General features: G+C 48.3%; 2 protein-coding genes across 7 annotated transcripts; one reads left to right on the top strand and one right to left on the bottom strand.

Moving 5' to 3' along the window:
* Positions 1-7,170: 7,170 nt before the first annotated feature.
* On the top strand, positions 7,171-10,467 carry ELOVL3 (ELOVL fatty acid elongase 3). The gene is made up of 4 exons (XM_007531049.3): positions 7,171-7,425; positions 8,640-8,771; positions 9,298-9,449; positions 9,706-10,467. Exons 1-4 carry the CDS (start codon positions 7,337-7,339, stop codon positions 10,131-10,133), a joined length of 801 nt encoding a protein of 266 aa, XP_007531111.3. The 5' UTR covers positions 7,171-7,336; the 3' UTR covers positions 10,134-10,467.
* Positions 10,468-11,019: 552 nt separating this feature from the next.
* PITX3 (paired like homeodomain 3) lies at positions 11,020-24,101 on the bottom strand. Of its 6 annotated transcripts, none has more exons than XM_060171432.1 (4): positions 23,781-24,101; positions 13,046-13,197; positions 12,733-12,935; positions 11,020-12,052 (listed from the first exon to the last, which is right to left on the bottom strand). In XM_060171432.1, exons 1-4 carry the CDS (start codon positions 23,981-23,983, stop codon positions 11,474-11,476), a joined length of 1,137 nt encoding a protein of 378 aa, XP_060027415.1. In that variant the 5' UTR covers positions 23,984-24,101; the 3' UTR covers positions 11,020-11,473. The 6 variants fall into 6 exon arrangements, with proteins under 6 accessions (XP_060027415.1, XP_007530917.1, XP_060027419.1 ...); XM_007530855.2 differs by having other exon boundaries at positions 13,068-13,197; positions 23,781-23,928; XM_060171436.1 differs by lacking the exon at positions 23,781-24,101 and adding an exon at positions 23,182-23,505.
* Positions 24,102-24,346: the final 245 nt, after the last annotated feature.

Raw genomic sequence — 24,346 nt, 5'->3', positions numbered from 1 at the left:
TATTGTTGTTGTTATTTTATTTTATTTTTTCCTTTCCTCCTCCAGGGTTATTGCTGGGCTCGGTGCCTGCACCATGAATCCACCGCTCCTGGAGGCCATTTTTTCCCCCTTTTGTTGCCCTTGTTGTAGCTTCGTTGTGATTATTATTATTGCCCTTGTTGACGCAATTCGTTGTTGGATAGGACAGAGAGAAATGGAGAGCGGAGGGGAAGACAGAGAAGGGGAGAGAAAGATAGACACCTGCAGACCTGCTTCACCGCCTGTGAAGCGACTCCCCTGCAGGTGGGGAGCCGGGGGCTCGAACCGGGATCCTTACGCCGGTCCCTGCACTTTGCGCCACGTGCGCTTAACCCACTGCGCTACCGCCCGACCCCCTGTTGTTGTTATTAATGTCTTTGTTGTTGTATAGGACAGAGAGAAGTGGAGAGAGGAGGGGAAGGCAGAGAGTGGGAGAGGAAGATAGACACCTGCAGACTTGCTTCACCACCTGTGAAGTGACTCCCCTGCAGGTGGGGAGCCGGAGGCTCGAACCAGGATCCTTACGCTGGTCCCTGCTCTTTGCGCCACTGGGGCTTAACCTGCTGTGCTACCGCCCAACTCCCAAATATCTTCTATTGTATATGCCCAGTGTTAGAAGAATGACACTGAAAACAACAAGGGCAACAAAAGGGAAAATAAATAAATAAAATATATTTTAAAAAAGAAGAAGAATGACACTGACCAAAATAAACATGTTCTCTGCATTTGTTAAATTGTTTTGGGGGACGTTCTCTGTCTTTTTTATTGTTTTGGGGGACGTTCTCTGCATTTTTAAGTATTTATTTATCTATGAGAGGGGGAGGAGAGAGAGAGAGCGCACTACTCTGGCACACGTGATGCCTGGGATCAAACTCAGGATCTCACACTTACCAGCTCAACACTGTATCCATGGAACTACTTCCTAGGATACTTACTCCCTGCATTTATGGAGCTCAAGAACTAGTAGAGAAAATAGACCTTAATCAGAATATCAAAAAACAATGCATTGACTTTAAACTCTCATTGAAGAAATACCAATCTATGAGATATGAGACCAGGTCTAAGGGTCAGGGAAGACTTCTCCTAGGATATAGTTTCTGAATACCTTTTCTTTTTCCCTTCCCTCAAACCTTGCCATGTTAATTATTTATGTTTAGAGACACCCCAGACTGAAGATACTTTCCCCATCTATTTACAAACCTCTCAAAGTAATTCATTTCAACATTTTCTTGTGTCCAGTTCACAATATTCTTTCACTGATTTTTCCTGCCTTATATCTTTTTAAAATTTTTAAATTCATTTTAGACTTTTTAGATAAAAGCTTTTTTAAAAAATATTTTATTTATTTATGAGAAAGATAGGAGGAGAGAGAAAGAACCAGACATCACTCTGGCACATGTGCTGCCCGGGATCGAACTCAGGACCTCATACTTGAGAGTCCAAAGCTTTATCACTGCGCCACTTCCTGGACCAATATTTTAAATTTCTGATAGATAAAAAATTGAAAGGGAAGTTGAGACAGAGTGAGAAAGAAGAGGGCCAGGCAGTGATACACCTGGCTAAGGACACACACTACAGTGCACAAGCCTCTGGCTCCCACCTGCAGCTTCACGAGTGGTAGAGCAGGGTTGCAGGAGTCTCTGTCTCTATCATCTATCTATCTGCCCCTCCCTTCTCAATTTCTCTTTGTCTCTATCCAAAAATAAATAAATAAATACTTTTTAAAAAGATTAAGAAAGAGAAACACTTTTTCATGTGTTTCTCGGCCTTTTGGATCTCTTCTGTGGTGAATATTCTGTCCAAGTCCTCCCCCCATTTTTGGATGGGGTTATTTGTTGTCTTGTTGTTGAGTCTGGCAAGCTCTTTATATATATTGGTTATTAAACTCTTATCTGATGTATGGCATGTAAAGATCTTCTCCCATTCTGTGAGGGGTCTCTTGGTTTGGGTAGTGGTTTCTTTTGCTGTGAAGAAGCTTTTTAATTTGATGTAGTCCCATAGGTTTATACTTGCCTTAGTCTTCCTTGTAATTGGATTCGTCTCATTGAAAATGTCTTTAAAATTTATGCGGAAAAAAGTTCTGCCAATATTTTCCTCTAAGTATCTGATAGTTTCTGGTCTAACATCCAAGTCCTTGATCCACTTGGAATTTACTTTTGTATTTGGTGAAATACAGTGATTCAGTTTCATTCTTCTGCATGTTTCAACCCATTGTTTCCAACACCATTTGTTGAAGAGATTCTGCTTTCCCCATGTAATAGTCTGGGCCCCTTTGTCAAAGATTAGATGTCCATAGGTGTGGGGCCTCATTTCTGGGCTCTCAGTTCTATTCCACTGATCAGTGTGTCTATTCATGTTCCAGTACCAAGCAGTTATGATGACAATGGCCCTATAATACAGTTTGAGATCTGGGAGTGTGATGCCTCCAGTTCTGTTCTTTTTTCTCAAGATTGTTTTGGCAATTCTAGGTCTTTTCTGGTTCCAGATAAACATTTGTAGCATTTTTTCTATTCTCCTAAAAAATGTGCTTGGGATCTTGATGGGGATAGCATTAAATTTGTAGATGAGAATGTCATATACATCAGAAAAGGTAACAGCAGCAAATGCTGGAGAGGGTGTGGGGTCAAAGGAACCCTCCTGCACTGCTGGTGGGAATGTCAATTGGTCCAATCCCTGTGGAGAGCAGTCTGGAGAACTCTCAGAAGGCTAGAAATGGACCTACCCTATGACCCTGCAATTCCCCTCCTGGGGATATATCCTAAGGAACCCAACACATCCATCCAAAAAGATCTGTGTACACATATGTTCTTGGCAGCACAATTTGTAATAGCCAAAACCTGGAAGCAACCCAGGTTTGTGAGTGGCTGAGCAAGTTGTGGTCTATATACACAATGGAATACTACTCAGCTGTAAAAAATGGTGACTTCACCGTTTTTAGCCGATCTTGGATGGACCTTGAAAAAATCATGTTGAGTGAAATAAGTCAGAAACTGAAGGATGAATATGGGATGATCTCACTCTCAGGCCGAAGTTGAAAAACAAGACCAGAAAAGAAAACACAAGTCGAACCTGAAATGGAATTGGAGTATTACACCAAAGTAAAAGACTCTGGGGTGGGTGGGTGGGTGGGGAGAATACAGGTCCATGAAAGATGATGAATGAAATAGTGGGGGTTGTATTGTTAAATGGGAATCTGGGGAATGTTATGCATGTACAAACTATTGTATTTACTGTTGAATGTGAAACATTAATTCCCCAATAAAGAAATAAATTATTTTTTTAAAAAAGAGGAAATATCATATATTAACAGTATTTTAAAATAAAATGAATAAAAAAAAAGAAAGAGAAACACTTGCAGCATTGCTTCATTGCTCATAAGGCTTTCTTCAGGGGCTCAGACCAGGTTTGTTAAGTATTATAACATGTGTGCTTTACTGGATGTCTCACCACCCAGCCTCTCTGACTTATATCTTGACCCTTACCTTGTGAAATAGGTAGGTAAGATGACTACCTGGGTTTCAGCAGATAGACGCACACACACACACACACACACACACACACAGACAACACACACACATACACACATTTATTTATCTACATTTTACTGATGAGGAATACAGTGATGGGGCCAGGTGGTGGTGCAGCTGGTTGAGCACACATGTCACAATGCATAAGGACCTGGGTTCAAGTCCCCAGTCCCCACCTGCAGAAGGAAAGCTTTGTGAATGGTGAAGTAGGGTTGAAGATGTCTCTCTATCTTTCTTCCTCTCTGTCTCCCTCTTCCCTCTCAATTCAATAAACAAAGACAATAAAAAAAAAAAAAGGAATGTGAGTGTCAGAAAAGTTAGGTTACTTAAAACCACATGACCAGGGGCTAAAGAGGTGACTTAGGGGATGGGGTTCCTGCTTTATATAAATGAGGCCTTAGGTTTGACCCTCAGCACCACATATAAGCACAAAATACTCAGGTCTATTATTCTCTTATAAAATGAATAAATAAATCTTTTTGAAATCCACATAACTAGTTGATGGTGAAACTAGGATGTGGGACAGGGGAAATAGAATAACGGTTAAGCAAACAGACTCTCATGCCTGAGACTCACAGGCCCCAGGTTCAATCTCCCACACCACCATACACCAGAACTGAGTAGTGTTCTGGCTATAAAGGAGGAAGTGGAGGAGGAGAAGAAAAAGAAGAAGGGGAAACAGGAATGTGAATCCAGATTTTGGAACACCTATATGGTATTACTCTTGTAATATTTATTCTTTCATTTATTCACTCACCCATGAAGGTATATTAGGTGAGTGTATTGATCACCTTAGTTTCAAGCTACCTTTTGAATAATCAGGAACCACTGAAGGGGCCAGGCGGCGGTGCACCTGGTTGAGCACACACATTACCATGCATAAGGACTCAAGTTAGATAAAAAGATAAGACATCTGCAGGCCTGCTTCACCATTTGTGAAGCGTCGCCCCCTGCAGGTAACACTTCACAAATGGTGAAGCAGGCCTGCAGATGTCTATCTTTCAATCTTCCTCTCTATCTCCCCCCCCCCAATTTCTCTCAAATAAAATAGAAAGGGGAAAAAATGAAAAAATGGCGATAGAGAGTGATGGATTCATAGTGCTGGCACCAAACCCCAGCAATAACCCTGGCGGCAATAAAATTTTTTCAAAAGTCACTGAAGGGACCAGGCCATATATCACCTGGTATAGTGCACACTTTACCATGAATGAGGACCAGAGTTCAAGCCCCTGGCATCACATGAAAGCATCATAAATGGCACCAAGGGATTTCCATGAAGGGGAGGCAATGCTGTGGCATTTCTCTTCCTTTCTCTCAGTTGCTCTTTCTATCTGAAGTTGAAAGGGAAAAGTCTGTCATGAGCAGTGGAATCATGCAGTCATGGGGCCTTCATGGGGGAGTTTAAAAAAGAGAGAGAGAGACTGAAAGGTTTTAAGCAGGAAAACAGCATAATTCCATATAGGTTTCAGAACACTCTGAAGTAGAGAGGACAGAAAGTGGGAGTCGGGCTGTAGCACAGCAGGTTAAGTGCAGGTGACGCAAGCACAATGACTGGCATAAGGATCCCGGTTCGAGCCCCCCAACTCCCCACCTACAGGGAGTTGCTTCAGAGGCGGTGAAGCAGGTCTGCAGGTGTGTATCTTTCTCTCCCTCTCTCTGTTTCCCCTCCTCTCTCCATTTCTCTCTGTCTTATCCAACAACAACTACAACAAGGGCAACAAAAGGGAATAAATAAATAAACAAATAAAAAAGAAAGTGGTGATTTCTAAGTATCTGTGTTCAGTTACTGGGTCAGAATCTCTGGGGTTGGAATTCAGGGATATTACCTTCTGCTGGGTTTGGGAACTATATTCTTATTTTTTTTTAGATTTATTTTTATTTTTTATTTTTTTAAACAAGAAAAAAGCAAAAATTCAATCACTTAAATTCTTTCTCCTGTGTAACTGCTTAGCATTTTTGTTGATTTAATTATTTATTTATTATTTTAAAAGGGAGACACTAACAAAGCTGTAGGATAGAAGAGGTACAACTCCACACAGTTCCCACCACCAGATCTCCATATCCCATCCCCTCCCCTGATAGCTTTCCCATTCTTTATCCCTCTGGGAGTATGGACCCAAGGTCATTGTGGATTGCAGAAGGAGGAAGGTCTGGCTTCTGTAATTGCTTCCCCACTGAACATGGGTATTGACTGATCGGCCCATACTCCCAGTCTGCCTCTCTCTTTCCCTAGTAGGGTGGGTCCCTGGGGAATCCAGACACATCCAGCTCCAGGACACATTGGTGGGGTTGTCTGTCCAAGGAAGTCTGGTCAACATCATGCTGGCATCTGGAACCTGGTGGCTGAAAAGAGAGTTAACATACAAAGCCAAACAAATTGTTGAACAACTTTGGACCTAAAGGCTAAAATAGTGCAGATGAAGTGTTGGGGGGGATTATATTCTACTGCAATAAGGAGAGAGAAGCTTTATTGGAGAAAGATGTAATGCAACCAGTTAATGGAACTAAGGTGGTAGCTGGAGTAACTAGGTGAGAGATGAGATCAAGGGGTGCACTTAAGGATATGAACAGGACTTCCCACTCTTCCTAAGCAGATGTTCATGAAGCAGAGGATGCCTACTTTACTGCACATTTATAGCCACAGCTTGGTTTAAAATATTTCATATTCACATTCATTCATCTCGGCACTTGTTTAGCAAATATCCAACTTGCCTCAAACTGCCTTCAAGGTGTGAATCACACACACACACACACACACACACACACACACCACTTTCATAAAGCCTGGGAGAGAAATATGGGGGAAGATCAGTAAGGCTTTAAAAGTTGTGAAATATCGTATTAGTTAAGACTGGGAACACACAAAGAAAGAACAACTTTGGTTAGGCAAGCACAGACTGGGGAAAGAGAAAAATAGAGGACTAGAGAGATGTGCTGGATTTCCTCTCTGATAAATGAAACCCAAAAACAATAATCTTCCATGTGCAGAGGTTGACCCCATTCTCTCCTTGGGTGTCTGGTTGGAGCAGTTCAGGAATTGGGAAGCAGTAAAGAAACCACCTTCGCCTCAACAACCACTTCCGCAAACATCAACATCAACAACATGGACAATAAAATGCATTAATACTCTTCTTCCCATTCACAGTCACAGACCCCAAAGCTAAGAGGCACACAGGACTCTTGCAGCGGTTCTTCCTTATCCGTTTCCCAGCTTAGTTCATCCTCATCCCATGACGTGGGTTTTCTGAACTCTTAGGAAAGAGAAAGCTAACACCCCATCTCTGGATGGGGGTATGAAGGATGAGGACACCTCTGCCAGACAGGTGTGGATTAAAGTAAACTAAGACAAAGGTTATTGTTGGCGGTGCCAGTGAAGACTGGCTGGTCTGGACACCTGGCAAGACCACTGGGATTCAGCCAAGCAGGTGAAGGTCCTAGAGTAGAGTAGCCTGAGAAGAGGGGTGGGGCGTGGGCGTGGCCAGGCGCTCCCAGGGGCGGGGGGGGAGTGGTCTCACGTGCGTGGTGTGTCTGATAGGGATTGGCGCCGGGTAGGGCCACACACCACCTCACTTGCTGTCATTCAGGGTTTAAATACCGCAGTGGTGGCTTCGGGGAAAGCTGGCAGAACTGCAGTGCATGTCTGAATCTGCAGCTGGCCTGGGAGTTCCATCCGTCCCAGGTCCTTTCGGTCCTCCTCTGAGGTTCGCTTCCTCCTTGGTTCCCATAACTTCTCGTCCAACTTCCAAAGCTCCCTTTGACGACTTTGACTGCAGAACCAAAGAGTCACAGCCATGAATATCACAGACAAAATGGAGCAGTTGTATCAACCCTACACCTTCGAGCAGACCTTGGATATCTCTCCCTTTTTGGAGCAGTACTGGTGAGACACGGGGACGGACTGGGCCTGGAGACTGACCCCGATGACAGCTCTTGAGGATGTGCGTGGGAAGGGAGGGGAGCATTAATAGTTCGAAATTGTGTCAGGGGACGGGGCGGGGGCAGGCGGTAGTGCAGCTGGCTAAACACACATGGCACAAAGTGCAAGGACCCGGTTCCAGCCCCCGGCGCCCCGCCTGCAGGGGGGTCGCTTCACAAGCGGTGAAACAGGTCTGCAGGTATCTGTCTTTCTCTCCTCCTCTCTGTCTTCCCTTCCTCTCTCAATTTCTCTCTGTCCTATCCGACAACAATGACAGCAATAACAACAACAACAATAATAACCACAACAACGATAAAACAACAAGGGCAACAAAAGGGGAAAAAAATGGCTTCCAGGAGCAGTGGATTCGTGGTGCAGGCACCGAGCCCCAGCAATAACCCTGGAGGCAAAGGGAAAAAAATCAGGAGACCTAAGCGTCCCTATATTGACTTCCTGTATCCAGTGTGTAAGTAGCTGTGGCACCCCAAGGAGACTGAACCTGAAAGGAAGGCGTAAAAAAGAGGAGGGACAAACAGGATGTAGAGTAAAGGGAAGTGGTTGATGTGAACTCCTACTCCCACCCACCTAGTAGACAACTCTCCTCCATACTTCACTGCATATGGACACTTAGGGCTGGCGCCTATGCACAGACTGCCCTTCATGATTTTCCTTTGGTTCCCAAATGCTCTTTTTTCTCTGCTGTGCAGAGGAGGCCATGTCTGGAAATTCTCCTGAGATTTGAAGGTGAAAAGTTCTCTGCCTCTGCCCTAAAGCTCGGCAGATGTGTTGTGGGCTGCTGACTTTATTATGCTCTGCCAATTTGCCATAACCCAAACAAGCAGACACTGTTGCTGTTTTTTTCTCCAAACCACAGCCCTAGGTTGATTCTAATCATGGACCCATTCTCAACCCCATCAAAAAAGCAATAATTACAGAAATATTGGACACAGTTCCTGCCCAGTCCTAGATGCCTTCTATTCATTAACACACTCAAGAGATGATGCCTAGTTTCCCTTTACAAAGTAGGAAACTAGGCCTTAAGAAAATGAAGTCATAAGCCCTGTGTTAATATAACTATTACTGGGATTCCATCCCAGAGAACTCACCTGAAAAGACGAGTGGGCATTTTACTAATCAATACCCACCCATGGCCCCATTCTCTGCCTTCTCCCTGCCAGGTCAAGCTCGTTTCTCATAACTGGAGTCTACCTACTACTCATCGTTGTGGGCCAGAACTTCATGAAGTCACGGAAGAGCTTTGACCTGCAGGTGCCTCTTACTCTTTGGTCTTTCTTCCTTGCGGTCTTCAGGTGAGATTCTCCCCAACCCTTCTGCCAGGACCTTGTATCCTGTAGATCCCAGACCCTCATTCTAGCCCTAAAATTTACCTAGTGAGTTCACTTGCATCTGCTCCCTGCAACTCTCACCCTGCCCCACTCTCTCGGCTCCAGTTCATCTCCCCACTTTGTGCCCTCATCCCATATTACCCCATTTTCCTTCTTCCCCGGGCCACACACTGGAAGTCTGTGCTCTCTCATGAGTCTTCTTGTGCTCATGGAATCAGTGTACCCTAAACAAAATTTCTCAGCCTCTAATATCCCAACTTCTCACACCCTCTCTTGGCTCATATTTTGTTCTCCAAGCTCTTTCAGTTTTCCCTACCCTGCCACCCATTCCTCCCAGTCCCCATTCATCAAAAGAGCCCTAGTTCCTAAGCCACCCTGGAAGGGGAGGGAGGTGGCATAGCTTGGGACAGCAACTTGGATGGGCTGAGGTGAAGGGGCAGGTTGATGTCTGGGGATGAATCTCACCCCCTTTTCCTCTGTCCTGGTTCAGTATTGTGGGGACACTGAGGACATGGGGTTACATGGGAATGCTGATACTTATGGATGGCCCAAAGCACACGTTGTGCTTCACCATCTTCTGCAAAAATACTGTGATCAGTTTCTGGAGTTCCCTCTTTCTTCTCAGCAAAGTCATTGAGCTTGGTGAGTGTCAAGGTTTGGTCTATAAACAAAACCCACTGAACTATTTGCCTTTGGGGGGCCTCCTTTTACCCACCACATGGAGAGTCCCCTCCCCACCCCTGGGTGCTGACAACATCTCTCACCAAAGCCTCACTTCAGAATCTCAGTCATAAAGATCCCCTCGCCCCACCCTTTTCATTTCTCTCAATCCCCTATATACATCAAGGAGGGTGGTCCCAACACTGGGTTATGCCAGCTATGACTCCCCTTTCCCTAGGAGACACAGTCTTCATTATCCTGCGTAAGCGGCCACTCATCTTTGTGCATTGGTACCACCACAGCACTGTCCTACTGTACACAAGCTTTGCCTTTAAGATCAAGATGCCTAGTGGCGGTTTGTTCATGGCCATGAACTTTGGAGTGCATGCCATCATGTACACCTACTACACTCTAAAGGCTGCCAAGGTGGAATGCCCCAGGAAGTTTTCCATGCTTGTCACCAGCCTGCAAATCCTGCAGATGGTCCTAGGAACCATTTTCAGCATCCTGGCATACATCTGGAGACAGGACTTTGGGTGCCACACCACAGAGAAAGATTTACTCTGGTCCATGACCTTATATGTGACCTATTTTATCCTCTTTGCCAAATTCTTCCTTGAAACTTACATCTTGCCCAAGGTCAAAGACAAGACCAAAATCCAGTGAAGAGCTGGAAGAAAAGAAGCCCCAAGATCTCTCCTTCCCAGGGCACCAAGGAGCTGAGCTTAGGTTTGGGAGAATGATTAGGGTGCTTTCCCGGCATGGTTTCCCCACAGGATGTGTGCCCCAAGGTAGCAGGAAGTTATGACAAGGAGAGTCACCTCTGTGATGGGGATGTGATTTAGTACCTTGATGTTACTGTTTTTAATGTGAAGGCCAAGTAGGCCCTGGGATTGTACATGGGACTGAGGAGGATCCCCAGAGCTGAGTTATTTATATTTCTACCTAGAAATCCTTCTTCCTCCTGCTCTATTTTTTAAAATTAAACATATCAACAGGTTTTGGAGGTTTTCAGGAGACAGGGATCTCTTTCCCTGTCTGTTGTGATAGGGCAAGGGCTGCTGGAAGGAGGGTGAGGAGTGGGCTGGAAGCCTATGGGTGTGTGGAATGATCACACACACACACACACACATACACATACACACAAACACAATAAGAATCCAGGGCCTGGAAGGCACTTGTTAAATGTCTGTTACAGACCAGAAGTTTATTGCTGTTAGAGGTCCATGCCCCTCGCATGAACAGTGAGAAACAGGTGCATGAAAGATTTATCTAAGGCTTTCTAAAGTTTGTGGAATTGACATCAGCTGGTAAAGCCGGCTAGATCTTCCAGTTATCCTCCCTGAGACCACGAGGTGGCGCGGCAGCACCAGTTTTGGCGGACGCATTCGCATAGCTAGTAACCTAGCGATGAATACATCCTCGCTTATAGCCCGTCGCGCGCGCGCGTGTGTGTGTGTGTGTGTGTATGATAGAGGGAGTGTGTGCGTGTGCGTGTGCGTGTGCGTGTGCGTGTGTGTGTGTATGATAGAGGGAGGGTATGATCAGAAGCCTGGACCCTCACCTCTTTTCCTGTACATCCAGCTCTCCAGTAGTCATGAGAGAGGATGAGGGAGGGGGAGAGAGCTCAACCGCAACTCTGAATCACCAGGCCTTTGACAGTCCGCGCATGTTTATTTCATTCATTCATCTTTGAAAATGGGACAGGGGAAATCTGAAGAAGGCGGTGTTGGGCCAAGGGTGAGTTGGCCCCCGAGGAACTGGTCCCTTGTTCCTGGCCTTAGTCCCAGGGACGCGGGACTACGTGTAGGGCCCAGTCCACCCCTCGGGGCCGGGAGGGGGAAGGCCGTCTCCGAAGTCCGCCGCACCCGCCTCTTTGCCCCCCGCCCCCAGCTGCCCCAGCACCTCTCAGACCCCGAGGCGGGGAGCAAACCAATCCGCTCCACCCCAGTCCCAGGGCGGCCGAGCACGCCGCCTCAGCCCCCCGGGGGGTATCCACCGGCCGCTCACACAGGCCGCTCCACGGCGTACTGACACGGACTGAGGTTGGCGGCCGGGGGCGGCCCGGGCACGGCGGGGTAGCTGAACGAGGCGTGCTGCTTGGCCTTGAGCCGCAGGCTGGCCAGACTCGAGTTACACGGGTCCCTGTAGACGTACGGGGAGGCGGCGGCGGCGGCGGCGGCCGAGGCGTATGGGCAGGACACCGCCCCCGTGGACACTGCGGCGGGACCCAGGCCCGGGGGGGCCCCGCCGAGGCCCTGCAGGGCCCCCGGACCTGGCACGGTGCCCGGGGCGGCCGCCGCCGACGGCACCATGGACGCGGCGATCGAGCTGGGTGGAGAGAAGACGGGCTGCGAAGCCAGAGGCCCCACGTTGACCGAGTTGAAAGCGAACGGGAAGGTCTTGGCGGCGAGCGGCGGGCCGAGCGCCTTAGGCGGCCAGTTGCCGTAGGAGTAGCCGGGGTACACCTCCTCGTAGGGCGGCACCAGCCCCCCGAGCGGCGCCGCGAAGCCGCCCTTGCACAGCTCCGCCTGCTGGCTGCGCTCGCGCTTCCGCCACTTGGCGCGGCGGTTCTTGAACCACACCTGCGGGCAGAGGGGAAAAACTGTCAGCAAAAACTGTCAGGACCTGGGTTCGAGGCCCAGCTGGGGCTGCAGGAGACAAACAAGAGGAAAAGATAGGAAATGGGAATTGAGGTCCTGGGGCAGCCAAACGCGAGGAATGGATCACAGGAGAGGGAATTGGGAAAAGAAGCAGGCAGGATTGACCAGTGGCCCGGGCCCCGAGATGGGGGCTGGGTTAATAATACTGGGTCAAGAGGGTGAAGAGGAGAGCAAAAGTGAGGTGGTCATGAGCGAGGAGAAGCGGAACTGGAGCGATGGGTGAAGTAAGAGCAGAGATTGGTAAGAGGTTGGACGGTGGTGCACCTGGTTGAGCGCACACAATACTATGTACCAGGACCCGGGTTCAAGCCCCTGCACCCCACTTGCAGGCAGGAAGTTTCCCTATCGGTGAAGCAGAGTTGCAGTTGTCTATCTTCTCTCCTCTCACCTTAATTTCTCTCTGTCCTATACCTCCCCCCCCAAAAAAAAAAAAAGCAGAGACTGGAGGTTGGTGGGTAAGCAACAACAAAGGTTGTGCGAAACAGCAGATGCTGGGTTCAAGGATGCGGGCGGGCAGGCAGGCAGAACCGCAGGCCGCTGGTCCCCAAGCCACTCGCTGAGCCGCCGGCGGGAGGGAGGCTCTGGTACGGAGCCAGCCGTACCCGCACGCGAGCCTCGGTGAGGTTGGTCCACACTGCGATCTCCTCGCGAGTGCTCATGTCTGGGTAGCGGTTCCTCTGGAAAGTAGCCTCCAATTCCTGCAGCTGCTGGCTGGTGAAGTGTGTGCGCTGTCGCCGCTGCTTCTTCTTCAACGAGCCGTCCTCCGGGGAGCCGCCAGGCAGCGAAGCCGAGGCCTTCTCCGAGTCTGGGGCGAGGGGGATCAGGGAGGGAGCAGGTTACAGAGCACCCAGTACTGCACAGACCCACTTACATCAGGTGCCACCCGCAAAAAGGATCGAGCTGTTACTCCCTCACCACCAGAAGGGGGCGCGCTCACCGCTGTGCTCTTGGCCCTTGCAGCCGTGCTCTGGAAGAGAAGGGTGGGGAGTGCCGGCATCTGACAATGAGAGGGCAGGGCTCCGTGCCTCCGCCTCGCTGAGCAGGCCAAACTCCATTGAGGGAGGCCTCTGGAGGGGACAGAAGACAGGGACCAATTTCATGAGGGTTAAAAACAAAACACTGCGTTATCTGATAGTGTTTCCCCACAAATGCGTCGTCCCCCTTTCTCATTCACTGATCTAAAGCTGTGCTTGGGTGGGTTGCCTTAGGATGGAAAAAGGAAGAGAGGTTGAATACGCAGAGGTTATATGTGCAGGTAAACACACTAGACTGTTTTGCTCACTGCTGGGCACTTAGAACTATACCTAGTATTCAACAGACACTGAGGGATTTAATGAAAACCACACTGTTACATGTTCCACACTATACGCCACAGCCTCAAAAACTCTGATTCCCTATCACTGAATGCCCAACATTTCCATAAACTCACAGATTTCCTTCAACAGGCACACCTGACACACAACCTGGGCCTCTGTCATTCACTCTCCTGGGGAGTGATCAGATTTTGAGCCAGGTCTGTTTTTATCCCCTCATAAAGATAACTGTTTCTGTCATTTGTGAGAGCTTGCTATGTGCCTTTACTTCATTGTCTGTTATCTCATAAGAAATGGAGAGAGGAGGGGAAGACAGGGGGAGAGAAAGATAGACACCTGCAGACCTGCTTCACCGCTTGTGAAGCAAACCCCCTGCAGGTGGGGAGCCAGGGCTTGAACTGGGATCCTTATGCCAGTCCTTGTGCTTCACACCATGTGTGCTTAACCTATTATGCTATCTTACCCCCCTCCTTAAAACCTTCTTTCTCTTTCATGCCTGAGGCTCCAAAGTCGCAGGTTCAATCCCCCACACCACCATACCACCATAAGCCAGAGCTGAGCAGTGCTTATAAAAACAAACAAACAAAAAAACTTTCTATCCTTACTCCCTATCCCAAACTTTGCTGGCATAACCCAGAGCTTGCCCCAAGTCTCCCCTCCAGTCCCCTCTCTGCTGGGAGGAAGGGAAGGGGCACTAGTGTGACTCCAGAAGCTTCCTGGTCAGAGGATAACCAAAAGAAACAAGCAGTGGAGGAGCAGGGGTGAAAAGCCCAGTGGGAGGGGCCACCTGCCTCTCCCCTCCTTTCCCCATCAACGGAGACTTAACGCAGGGCTTGCAGGGTGGCATTAATGTAACGGATTAGCCTAGATTGAGATGTGTGTCACTTGGCTCCTCTGAATTTATTAGGAGCCTTTCTCAGGGAGGCACAGATGGGCAGCAGCCTGTATTTGTTCATGGTAATGCCCCCTTCAACCAGCTCAGAGGGACAGCTGCCCCCCCATCAAGTGAGTTGGGGTGGGACAGAGATTGAGAAGCAACCCCCTTCTTCCCACCGATAGAGTGGACTAGAAAGAAGTTGGACCTTTTCTTAGAGTTGGCAAGGTTAGATTCTAAGTGGGCCTTGGAAGGGGGTGGGGAAGCTTGCCTCACCTTACAACTATGTATGGGCTGACACATGGCATGATGCTCCCACAAAAGGGCCATGCCGTTGCAAGCAGCCTGTGTCAGCCTGGACTGGTAGTTTTTCCCCAAACAGTTAGCAAGGCTTGGAACAGAGAGCCAGAAAGAGGATGGTCTGAAGTCTTTTCTTAATTTGTACCCAAAATGCTAACTATGCCCCTGACATCTCCACAGGCTACGGCAACAGCACAGAACCAGGAAAAGAGGGACAGCTGGGTCTGCCTGGGCGAGATACTAATTCCCACCATGGCCATTCATCCTCCTAGTTGCTTTGGCCTCAGACTTTGAATTGTCCAAACACCCCTTCCCCAGTATTCCATACCTGAGTCTTGGTTTTCACCCTCTATTTCAGCAGAAGGTAGCAGAGTGAGGAGAGATAAGGGCCAGAGCAGTAGGCCAGGCTGAACAAGCAGCAGTCAGGCTGTGTGCTCCAGAGACAGACAGACACACATGAGCCACCACTCAGACAAAATAAGCACTTGGACTTGGAGCGAGAGGCATACAAGCACACACTCTCCCACACATGTGCTCCCACATTCAAGCAGACAGACACACACCGTCACACAGTCTCCTCTGTGACAGGGACAGCTGCCTAGGCTGTTTTGGAGCTAGCCTGTCCCCTCCCCCTCCCTTTCCTGCCCCTCTGAACCTCAGTTCTCAGTCCCAGGAACTAAAGGCTCTGTGGGGGAGGAGGAGGAGGCCAAAGGGGCCAGGGGAGGGACATATACTTTGGTTGCTGTGAGGCTGGGGGTAGTTTGACTGGGTGGGGAGGAGGCATGGAATTGCTGGGAGAAAAGGGGTAGTAACTACTCGGGCCCCTTTTAGGGTAAAAATCTGATATAGCTAAAGAAATTAAGTTTGGAATAAAAAAACTTGGGGTCATATTCTGGTCCCCCAGTTTACTCCCCGTGTGTTCTTGGCAAATTACTTCTCTGAGCATACTTCTTCATCTCTCCTAATCCCAAATCTGCTTCCCTTCAGTATTATGACATTAGAATAAAACATTATCATCTAAAAAAATAGGTGTAAAGCTTATTAAAGTTGCTTCTTTATTTGTTTTTCATGTTCATTGAACAAATGCTTATTTGGTGCTCCTGTGAGCTGGACTGAGTAAGGCAGTGAGGCAAGAGTGGAAAAGCAGATTTTACCTTTATCTCTACCCTTGTTGGGTGGCTCACTTCTCTAGACCTTGTATCTCCCAGGAAAGAATATTCCTGGTGGGCCCAGGAGGTAGCACAGCCAGGAAGGCACTGAATTTGAAAACAATGAGGTCCTGAGTTCAATCGTGACATCTCATATTTCAGAGTGATGTTCTTTCATTAATACAGAAACAAAATCTAAAATAAAATAAAAAATGAAATTCCATGGTGACTAGAGGTGAGTACATGAAGGAATATCAGTAAGGCAGCAGCAAAATGGGCAGAATAAGCAAGCTGGGGACTGCTTTGAGGACCAACGACTGAGGAAGGAAAGAGTGAAGGCTTTGACTCTTGACTACATTAATAAGAGCAAGAGGGAATGCAGCTGCGCAGGGTTCTGAAGGTGAATCTGAAGGGGGAAAGGCAAGAATGCTAAAACCAGTGCAGACAATGGAGAGGTGGAGGGTAGGGGCATAGGCCTAGCAGGCTGGTGTTCAAGTGGACTAGTCAGTAGAGGCTAGAAGGAAGAAGATGTTGTCTTAGCTGGAGATATGCTGGCTGGGGATTAAGATCTCCCAAACTGCTGGAGGTCAGGAAGTTGGGGAGTTTGGATTGAGACCAGACACTGGTCCTCACTTGGTGGACAGGATCAAGCAGAAGGGCTGGAAGATAACAGGCAAGTCCAGAGAAAGCTGAGTCCAGCACAGGCAGAGGCTGCCCACCACATTCCCAGTCTGAGGAAGTAGAGGCCCTACAGATGTGCTCTTGGTGTATAGAAAGTAGCCATGGGGGAGTCAGCGGTAGTGAAGTGGGTTAAGCACACATGGCGCAAAGCTCAAGGACCAGCATAAGGATCATGGTTCAAGCCTCAGGCTCCCCACCTGCAGGGGAGTCGCTTCACAGGCAGTGAAGCAGGTCTGCAGGTGCCTATCTTTCTCTCCTCCTCTCTGTCTTCCCCTCCTCTCTCCATTTCTCTCTGTCCTATCCAACAACGACGACAACAACAATAATAACTACAACAATAAAAAACAACAACAAGGGCAACAAAAGGGAATAAATAAATTTAAAAAATCAAAATAAAAAAAAAAAAAGAAAGTAGCCATGGACTTCAGCAAGAAGAACAAAACATCCCAGCTATGCTAAGACAGGAGCAAAGACCATTATAGATCAGGAAGGACAGAAGGGGGAGGCCACAGTTTCTAAAAGACACAAGCTTACAGCAGGAAGGCAACTGCAATGTGGGATCATTTTTGTCCTGAAGGCAAAGGTTAAGTGAACCAGGACCACACCCAGAGAGACCCCAAGTGATTCAAATAATAATGCCCAAGGCTGAAATGTTAGAAAGTCTGGTTTTTATAGGAAATGATGAAGGAGAGGATGAAAAGAGATGGAGCTGTAGGGAGTCGGACGGTAGCGCATGTGGCACAAAGTGCAAGGACCGGCGTAAGGATCATGGTTCAAGCCCCAGACTCCCCACCTGCAGAGAAGTCGCTTCACAGGCAGGCGGGGAAGCAGGTCTGCAGGTGTCTATCTTTCTCTCCCCCTCTCTGTCTTCTCCTCCTCTGTCCTAACAATGACAACATCAATAACAACAACAATAACTACAACAACAATAAAAAGACAACAAGGGCAACAAAGGGAAAAGAAATAAATAAAAAATAAAGAGATGGAGTTGTGAGACTGTGGTTTAGCTCAGCAAGCAGCAAGTTGGAGAAGAGATATAAACCTATGCCCTAAATTATTCTGAAACCATCCTCTAATCCTGAAACTGACGTGTATGTGACATCATGTTTTTTTAGGGATACTGACCACCAAGCTGTATCGTCTGCTGAACTGAAGGGAGATGAAGGTGATATTGACAAGGCACCCTGCACCAGCAGGGAGTCCCAAGACCCATAAGGAGGCAGTGATGATTTAATTTATCAAGGAATAATTTCAGGACTAGAGAAAAGCATCCCCAGGGTCTCCATACCCTTCCTGCCTTACTCCTTTTCTTTTCTTTATTACTCCCTCCTTTTTCTTTTTTCTTCAGCAAGCTTTAGATGTTAAGGCAGATCCCCAAGAACAAGTCACAAGCTCCAATTTCCAGAAGTCTACATTCTGGGGAAGCAAGCAGAATGAATGAACAGGATGAATGGTGGGTAACAGAGACCTGATTTCTCAGAGTGTGAAAGAACAGAGATATAGAAGCTCATGTCAGGTGGTTTTAAAATGTGTACTTCAGAGTGGGGAAAGAGCATAGTGGTTATGCAAATGACCTACATGCTTGAGGCTCTGAGATCCCAGGTTTATTTTGTTTTATTTTATTTTGTTAATTACCACCAGAGTTATCACTGGGGCTCAGTATTGGCATTATAAATTCACTGCTCCCGGTGACCACTTTTTCCTTTCCTTCTATTTTATTTGATAGGACAGAGATAAGTTGAGAGGGGGAGGGGTGCTGGAGAGGGAGAGAGACAGATAAACACTTACAGACCTGCTTCACTACTTGTGAAGTGTTTCCCCTGCAGATAGGGGCATGGGCTCAAACCCAAGTTTTTTCATATGGTAACGTGTGTGCTCAACTGGGTGTGCCACTGCCTAGCCCCCAGGTCCCAGGTTTAATTCCTGTTTCCACTATAAACCATAGCTGAACAGTATTCTGGTTAAAAATAATAAAAATAAAGTAATAAACAAACAAACAAATGAAAATGGAGTACATAGAATATGGCACGTGGCTGAACTGGGTAATCAGGGAAGCAGAGAAGGGGCAAAACTTTCTAAATAACATAGCACATTGGGTGTGAGGTGACAGACTCAGAGCGCTCCAGGAGCTTGATTTGACCAGGGTCTCAGTATGAGATTATCAGAGATCAAATGAGTCAGACTAGGGGGGGGTCTCCAGTCAGGGATAAGGGTAGCAGTTCAAGCTTGATACAGGCCAGGATACTGTATCTCTGGATTTTCCATAAAACATATTGAAGATCAAGGGGCCAGGCGGTAGCACAGTGGGTTGAGTGCACATGGCACGAAGTGCAAGGACCGGCATAAGGATCCCGGTTCGAGCCTCCAGCTCCCCACTTGCGGGGGGGGGGGGGGGCGGGGGGTGTCACTTCACAAGCGATGAAGCAGATCTGTAGGTGTCTATCTTTCTCTCCCCCCTTCCCCTCCTCTCTTGATTTCTCTCTGTGCTACCCAATAACAGCAATAACAACAATATCAATAATAATAACAAGGGCAAAAAAAAAAATGGGGAAAAATGGCGTCCAGGAGGAGTGGATTCGTAGTGCTGGCACTAAGCACCAGCAACAACAAAAAAAAATTGAAGACCAATATGAGAAAACATCACGCCCCTACAAATTAGGAGCACAGTCTAAAGTAATTGTTGCCCAGTATGAAGTTTCTCTGATCTCTTAGCCTGATATTTAAAATTAAACAGCCTGGAAGGTGGTGCAGTGGATAAGGTGTTGGACTTTCAAGCACAAGGTCCTGGGTATGATCCTCAGCATCACTTGTGCCAGAATGATGCTCTGGTTCTCTCTCTTCCACAAATAAATAAATATTTTGAAAAATTGAATCATATTTTACATTGCATTCCATACTTGTTATATTAATTTTAATTTTTTTGGTCTTTGCTTGGGTTTCACAACTCACTCCTCACTGAATTTTTCAGATAGAGAGACAGAGACGGAGTAACAACACAGCTCCAAAACTTCTCCCAGTGTCCCAGTACTCTTGTGTGGTTTGCTGTGGACTTAAACCTGTGTCTTGTTCATGGCATAACAGGGAGATAGCAAAATGGTTATGCCTGAGCCTCTGAAGTCAGATTCAGTCCCTGGAAGCACCAAAAGCCAGACCTGGGCAGTGCTTTTGTCTCTTTCTCTCACTCATTCTGTTTGAATCTTTCCTTTATTAAAAAATAAAAGTACTAAAATCTACATATATATATAGGCACCCTCTCAGGTGAGCTATCTAACCACCCCGGTTACATTAATATTTAATATAAAAATAAAAATTTCCCAATAAACCACCAAGTGGCTTCACCACATCAAGATAGTTCAGGCTTAATCTGCAGCCTGCCCCTCTCACTCCTAGGCTCTCCCTGCCCCTCCCCTGAAATGAGAAGCATGGCTCCCAACAGGAGTCATTGGAGGCTTGTAGGCAGAGGAGTGATAAAAGCAGCATCTTTTGGAACTTTCTCTCTGTGTCACTCCTCTCCTGTGAGCCTGCCAATGACCATGAACTAGATGCCATGGATAATCCCAAAGCTCAGGACCTGGTGTATCTTTCAGGCTAGGTGCTGTTTCCCTCCCCCATACTCTAGGCAGCATCATTGAGAGCAGATGGAGAACAAAAGATTTGAGTGGCCTCATCCTTCACTCATGCCACCCTCATCTCTACTCCCCTGCTCTCCTTCCCACTTTCACCTCTTTGATCAGGAGGCAGTTAGGGACCAGATCAGGATACTTGATCTGGTAGAGAGGGATAAACAATTTGGGAACTCCCTGGAGCTCTTCTTTAAGAGGAGGCAGGGGAATGGCTGGCATTTGAGGTCTGGAATATGGTGGCCCATCTGTCATTGAGAAGTTTTCTCTGGTTGAATCAGAGATGCTACCAGGTTGATCTAAGACTTGAAACCCCACCCTCCTCAATAAAAATTCTGTGATTATAGGGGGCCTATAGGTTGGGTAAGCAAAAGTAATACTGTTGTTTATTTCTGTAGTGTCATTCATTTGCAAAGGGTGTACATATACATGACATAACTCTTATAACCATCTTGAGTCATCAGAATGACCATCTTCATTTTGCCTCAAAGAAGATAAACTTGTCGGGAGTCGGGTAGTAGCGCAGCAGGTTAAGCGCACGTGGTGCAAAGCTCAAGGACCAGCTTAAGGATCTTGGTTTGAGCTCCTGGCTCCCCACCTGCAGGGGAGTCGCTTCACAAGCGGTGAAGCAGGTCTGCAGGTGTCTATCTTTCTCTCCCGCTCCTCTCTCAATTTCTCTCTGTCCTATCCAACAACAACGACATCAATACAACAATAATAACTACAACAATAAAAAACAAGGGCAAGAAAAGGTAAAATAAATAAATAAATATAAAAAAAGAAGTTAAATTTGTCCGCAGTTACACAAATTGAAGAGATTTGAATCCAGGTCTCCTAAGACCAGGAACTGAGCTCCTTTCACTGCTCGCCCCCTCCACCCAGGCAGCCATTATTGGCTCTCACATGCACTGTTCCTCCCAGGCCCTGGAGGATTCCATTTCTGCTTCCTGTCTCTGCCACCTCCCTGGAAATGAGTTTTGAAACTCTGCTGCCAACGGATATTTTTCCTATTTGTTCTGAGCTTGCATCCTTCCAGTTTCTAAGAGGCCCCCTCATCTCCAATTTCAGGATATGAAGAGCAAATAAATCTTCTGTTTTATCTAGGCCTTTCATAATTTTGTGGGTTTCCATCTTATCTCATCTTCCAGAACCCTAGATTTTGATTTACTCTCTCTAGTTCCCCATTCTTTTTTTTTTTTTTTTTTGAGAGAACTTTAGGAAAACCAGTTCTCTATGCTGCTTAAAAAAAAAAAAAGAAGAAATTATTAGCGATTCAATATTGATTTACAAAATTACATGTCAAACAGAGGTATAATTCCACATCGTTCCCATCACTAAGTTTTTTTTTTTTTAATTTAAGAAAGGATTAATTAACAAAACCATAGGGTAGGAGGGGTACAACTCCACACAATTCCCACCACCCAATCTCCATATCCCACCCCCTCCCCGATAGCTTTCCCATTCTCTATCCCTCTGGGAGCATGGACCCAGGGTCATTGAGGGTTGCAGAAGGTAGAAGGTCTGGCTTCTGTAATTGCTTCCTCGCTGAACATGGGCGTTGACTGGTCGGTCCATACTCCCAGTCTGCCTCTCTCTTTCCCTAGTTCCCCATTCTGCTGATTGTTCTCTCACCCTTCTCTACCCCCGCCCCACTCTTCCTACATCAGTGACCAGTCAAGCACCCAGCAACCTGGCTTTATTGGAAAGGCCAAGGACAGGTCTATCTTTCCTTTCCAGTCATTTTCACTATAATGCTGTCACTTTTTCACGTTTTTGACAAAAACTGAGCTTTGAGGCACTATCTGTGATGCCTTCCCTATACCTTTCTGGACTCAGAAGCTTTCATTTTACCCATAATTTCAATAATTTTCACAGCCAGTGGGAGCCTAGGACCCTGAAGGGGTGCCAGAATATGGTGAAGTATGAGCCTATACTTAATAAGGGACAAGGAAAAAAAGGGCTGAGAAACAATGTCATAGCTGATGACAAGGAAACTTGAAAAATTGTGGACTGAGGATGGGTGAGAGAGCTGGGAACGTAGGTGAATGATGAGAAAAGTTGAGACCCACTTTTTAGTTATTCCTTGCTAGCTACATCACCTTGCACTTGTTCTCATGAAAACTTAGTCCCTTAACTGGGTTGTTTTACTCAATTACACAGACTGGGAGAGTTCTCTCCTCTGTTCCCTTCAGCTTTAATGGGGACTCTGATAAGAATTTGCACTGGGTGGGAGATCATTGTGTGGCTCCAAAGCAATCAGGGTCCTCATGAAGCCCCACAGAAATAAAGTGGGGCCGCTGGGTAGGGCTGAGACAGCCTCCCACCCAGATAGGATGGATTACATAGGCCTTGTGATGCCTCCCCCACCCCCAGGCTGGATTCCATGTGTTTCTCCTTCCTACTTCCACTCAGCCATCAAGGTGCTGAAGCGGTTGGGGTTGAGGAAAGAAAAAGGAGACAGAGATCACAGGGTTTGCTTAGTTAGAGAGCTGTAGTTTTAATTTTCAGATCCCAGCTCCTGCTGTCTGCACGGAAGCATCCTTCAACTAGCAGATCCCAGAGCAAGGGGCTCTAGGAGGTGCCAAGTCAGCTGTGTCGGAATGAGAGGTTGACTGGGAGTTTGTGAGGGAACTGAGGCTGTCAGGGCCCCCTTGCCTTTCCACTGCCCTTAGTGCTTCTTTCCTCCCCTTCCTCGCCATCCCGCTATTTCCACCAGCCATCCCGCTACTGTCTCCCCCACCCCCACCCCCCGAGTTGTGATTCTAGAAGTCCAGAATGATTCTAGTATCTAGTCTGGACCGAAGAGGGGGTGTCTCTCGGTGTCACTCCACTCCAGGGTCCAAATTGCAACCTTTCCTCTTACCCCCCTCTCCCTCTCCCATAGTCTTTAAGAGCAGAAGCAAGTTTGCAAAGTTTGAAGAAGCCCACTACTGCGAACTCCACCGCACGGAGAAGCTGGGCAGACGTTGCCGGGTAGATGGCGGTGCCTGTCGGCCAGGGACATTCTGTCCGCCGCTGTGGGACAGCGCCGGCTCGGGAGACCCACCGCGCCGCCCCGGACATTCTGTTCACTCTGCGCTGCGCGCTGCGGACATTCCGTTCGATTCCAAGTTACCTTCAGGCCGGGACCCATCCCGGGTCCTGACACCCCGAGTCAGACACGCCCGAATCTGCCTCCTGGTCACTCTGGCTGCCCGCATAGCCGCCATCCGACCTGGTCGCGGCCGGGCTCTCCCAAAACAGCTCAAGTCCAACTGCGAGGCGGCCGGAGAGAAGCGAGTGCGGTCAGACGCAGCCCTGCTGCCACCCCGGGGGGTCGAGTCCCAGCCGAGGGGCGTGGGCGCCAGCAACTGCTCCCACTCGGGGCGCCGTCCCCAGCACCCCCGCCTCCCGGACCTCTGTCACCCGTCTCCCTCCCTGGCTGCCTGCCCCGCGCCTCCAACTCCGGGGCGCCTCTGGCAAAGGTTCCCGGGTTCTCGGAGGTCCTGTCCTGGTTTCACATCTCGGCTTCCCTCCGGACGCCCCCCTGAGTTTTACATTTTTCTGCCCTGCTAAATTTCTCTTTTCCCAATTCTGCGCTCCTACGTTCGCCCCTTTCCCCCTCCACACCGTCTTGCAGTTTGGCCTCTCCAGGTCCTGTTTTAGGGCTCCTGAAGTCCAGTCTCGGTCCCATGGCCGCGAGAGTCCCTGTCCCCCTCACGGTCACGCACTCACTGTGAGTCCCGCAGCAAACAGACTCCCCGCGGCGGCCGGCTCTGGACGGCTGTCAGGGGCCAGGGGCCAGGGGCCAGGGGCCGGACACCCGGCCGGGGCGGGGGCCACCCCCCTGCGCCCGGGCCGCCGCTCGACTCCGGTGCTCCGGGACTCGCAGACGATGAGAGTCTCGCGGCGGACTGCCACACCCGGCCGGCGCCCATTCACTTTATGGAAGCCCAGGGCGCCCCCAGCCCGCTGCCGCTAGCCTCTCGGGCCCCGCCCCCTTCCAGCTGCGAGGCCAGGGCTCCACCTTTTCCAGCTGTGAGGCCCCAGACCCCGCCTTCGGGGGTGGGGTCTGGCCGGCGTGCCGCCAAGAACCCTGCCTTCTGACCAATCAGAGGCGCGCCTTCGCAGCTGGGTTCCCCCCCGCCCCTCCCCGCGTGGCTGAAACCGCGCTGCAGCAAGAACAAGCCTCTGGAGCCAAGCGCGTGAGAATAGAACTAACCCTGAGGCTGGGAACCCAGACCCACCCGCCGCGAGGTGCAGCCGTGGCGCCAGCTGCAGCAAAGTGGGGCCATGCAGGA

This window comes from Erinaceus europaeus, chromosome 14 (assembly GCF_950295315.1).
Source record: "Erinaceus europaeus chromosome 14, mEriEur2.1, whole genome shotgun sequence".
Taxonomy (NCBI): Eukaryota; Metazoa; Chordata; class Mammalia; order Eulipotyphla; family Erinaceidae; genus Erinaceus; species Erinaceus europaeus.
The sequence above is the reverse complement of the archived record's forward strand: the minus strand, read 5'-3'. Positions and strand labels throughout refer to the sequence as shown.

Excerpts from the sequence above, each read along its gene's own strand:
- ELOVL3 (XM_007531049.3), top strand. The coding sequence starts at position 7,337 with ATGAATATCACAGACAAAATGGAGCAGTTGTATCAACCCTACACCTTC. Across the intron at positions 7,426-8,639 it reads CCCTTTTTGGAGCAGTACTG|GTCAAGCTCGTTTCTCATAA; the intron begins GTGAGACACGGG and ends TCTCCCTGCCAG. Across the intron at positions 8,772-9,297 it reads TTCTTCCTTGCGGTCTTCAG|TATTGTGGGGACACTGAGGA; the intron begins GTGAGATTCTCC and ends GTCCTGGTTCAG.
- PITX3 (XM_060171432.1), bottom strand. The coding sequence starts at position 23,983 with ATGGGCGCCGGCCGGGTGTGGCAGTCCGCCGCGAGACTCTCATCGTCT. Across the intron at positions 13,198-23,780 it reads TGTTTGCTGCGGGACTCACA|AGGCCTCCCTCAATGGAGTT; the intron begins GTGAGTGCGTGA and ends TGTCCCCTCCAG. Across the intron at positions 12,053-12,732 it reads TCACCGAGGCTCGCGTGCGG|GTGTGGTTCAAGAACCGCCG; the intron begins GTACGGCTGGCT and ends CTCTGCCCGCAG.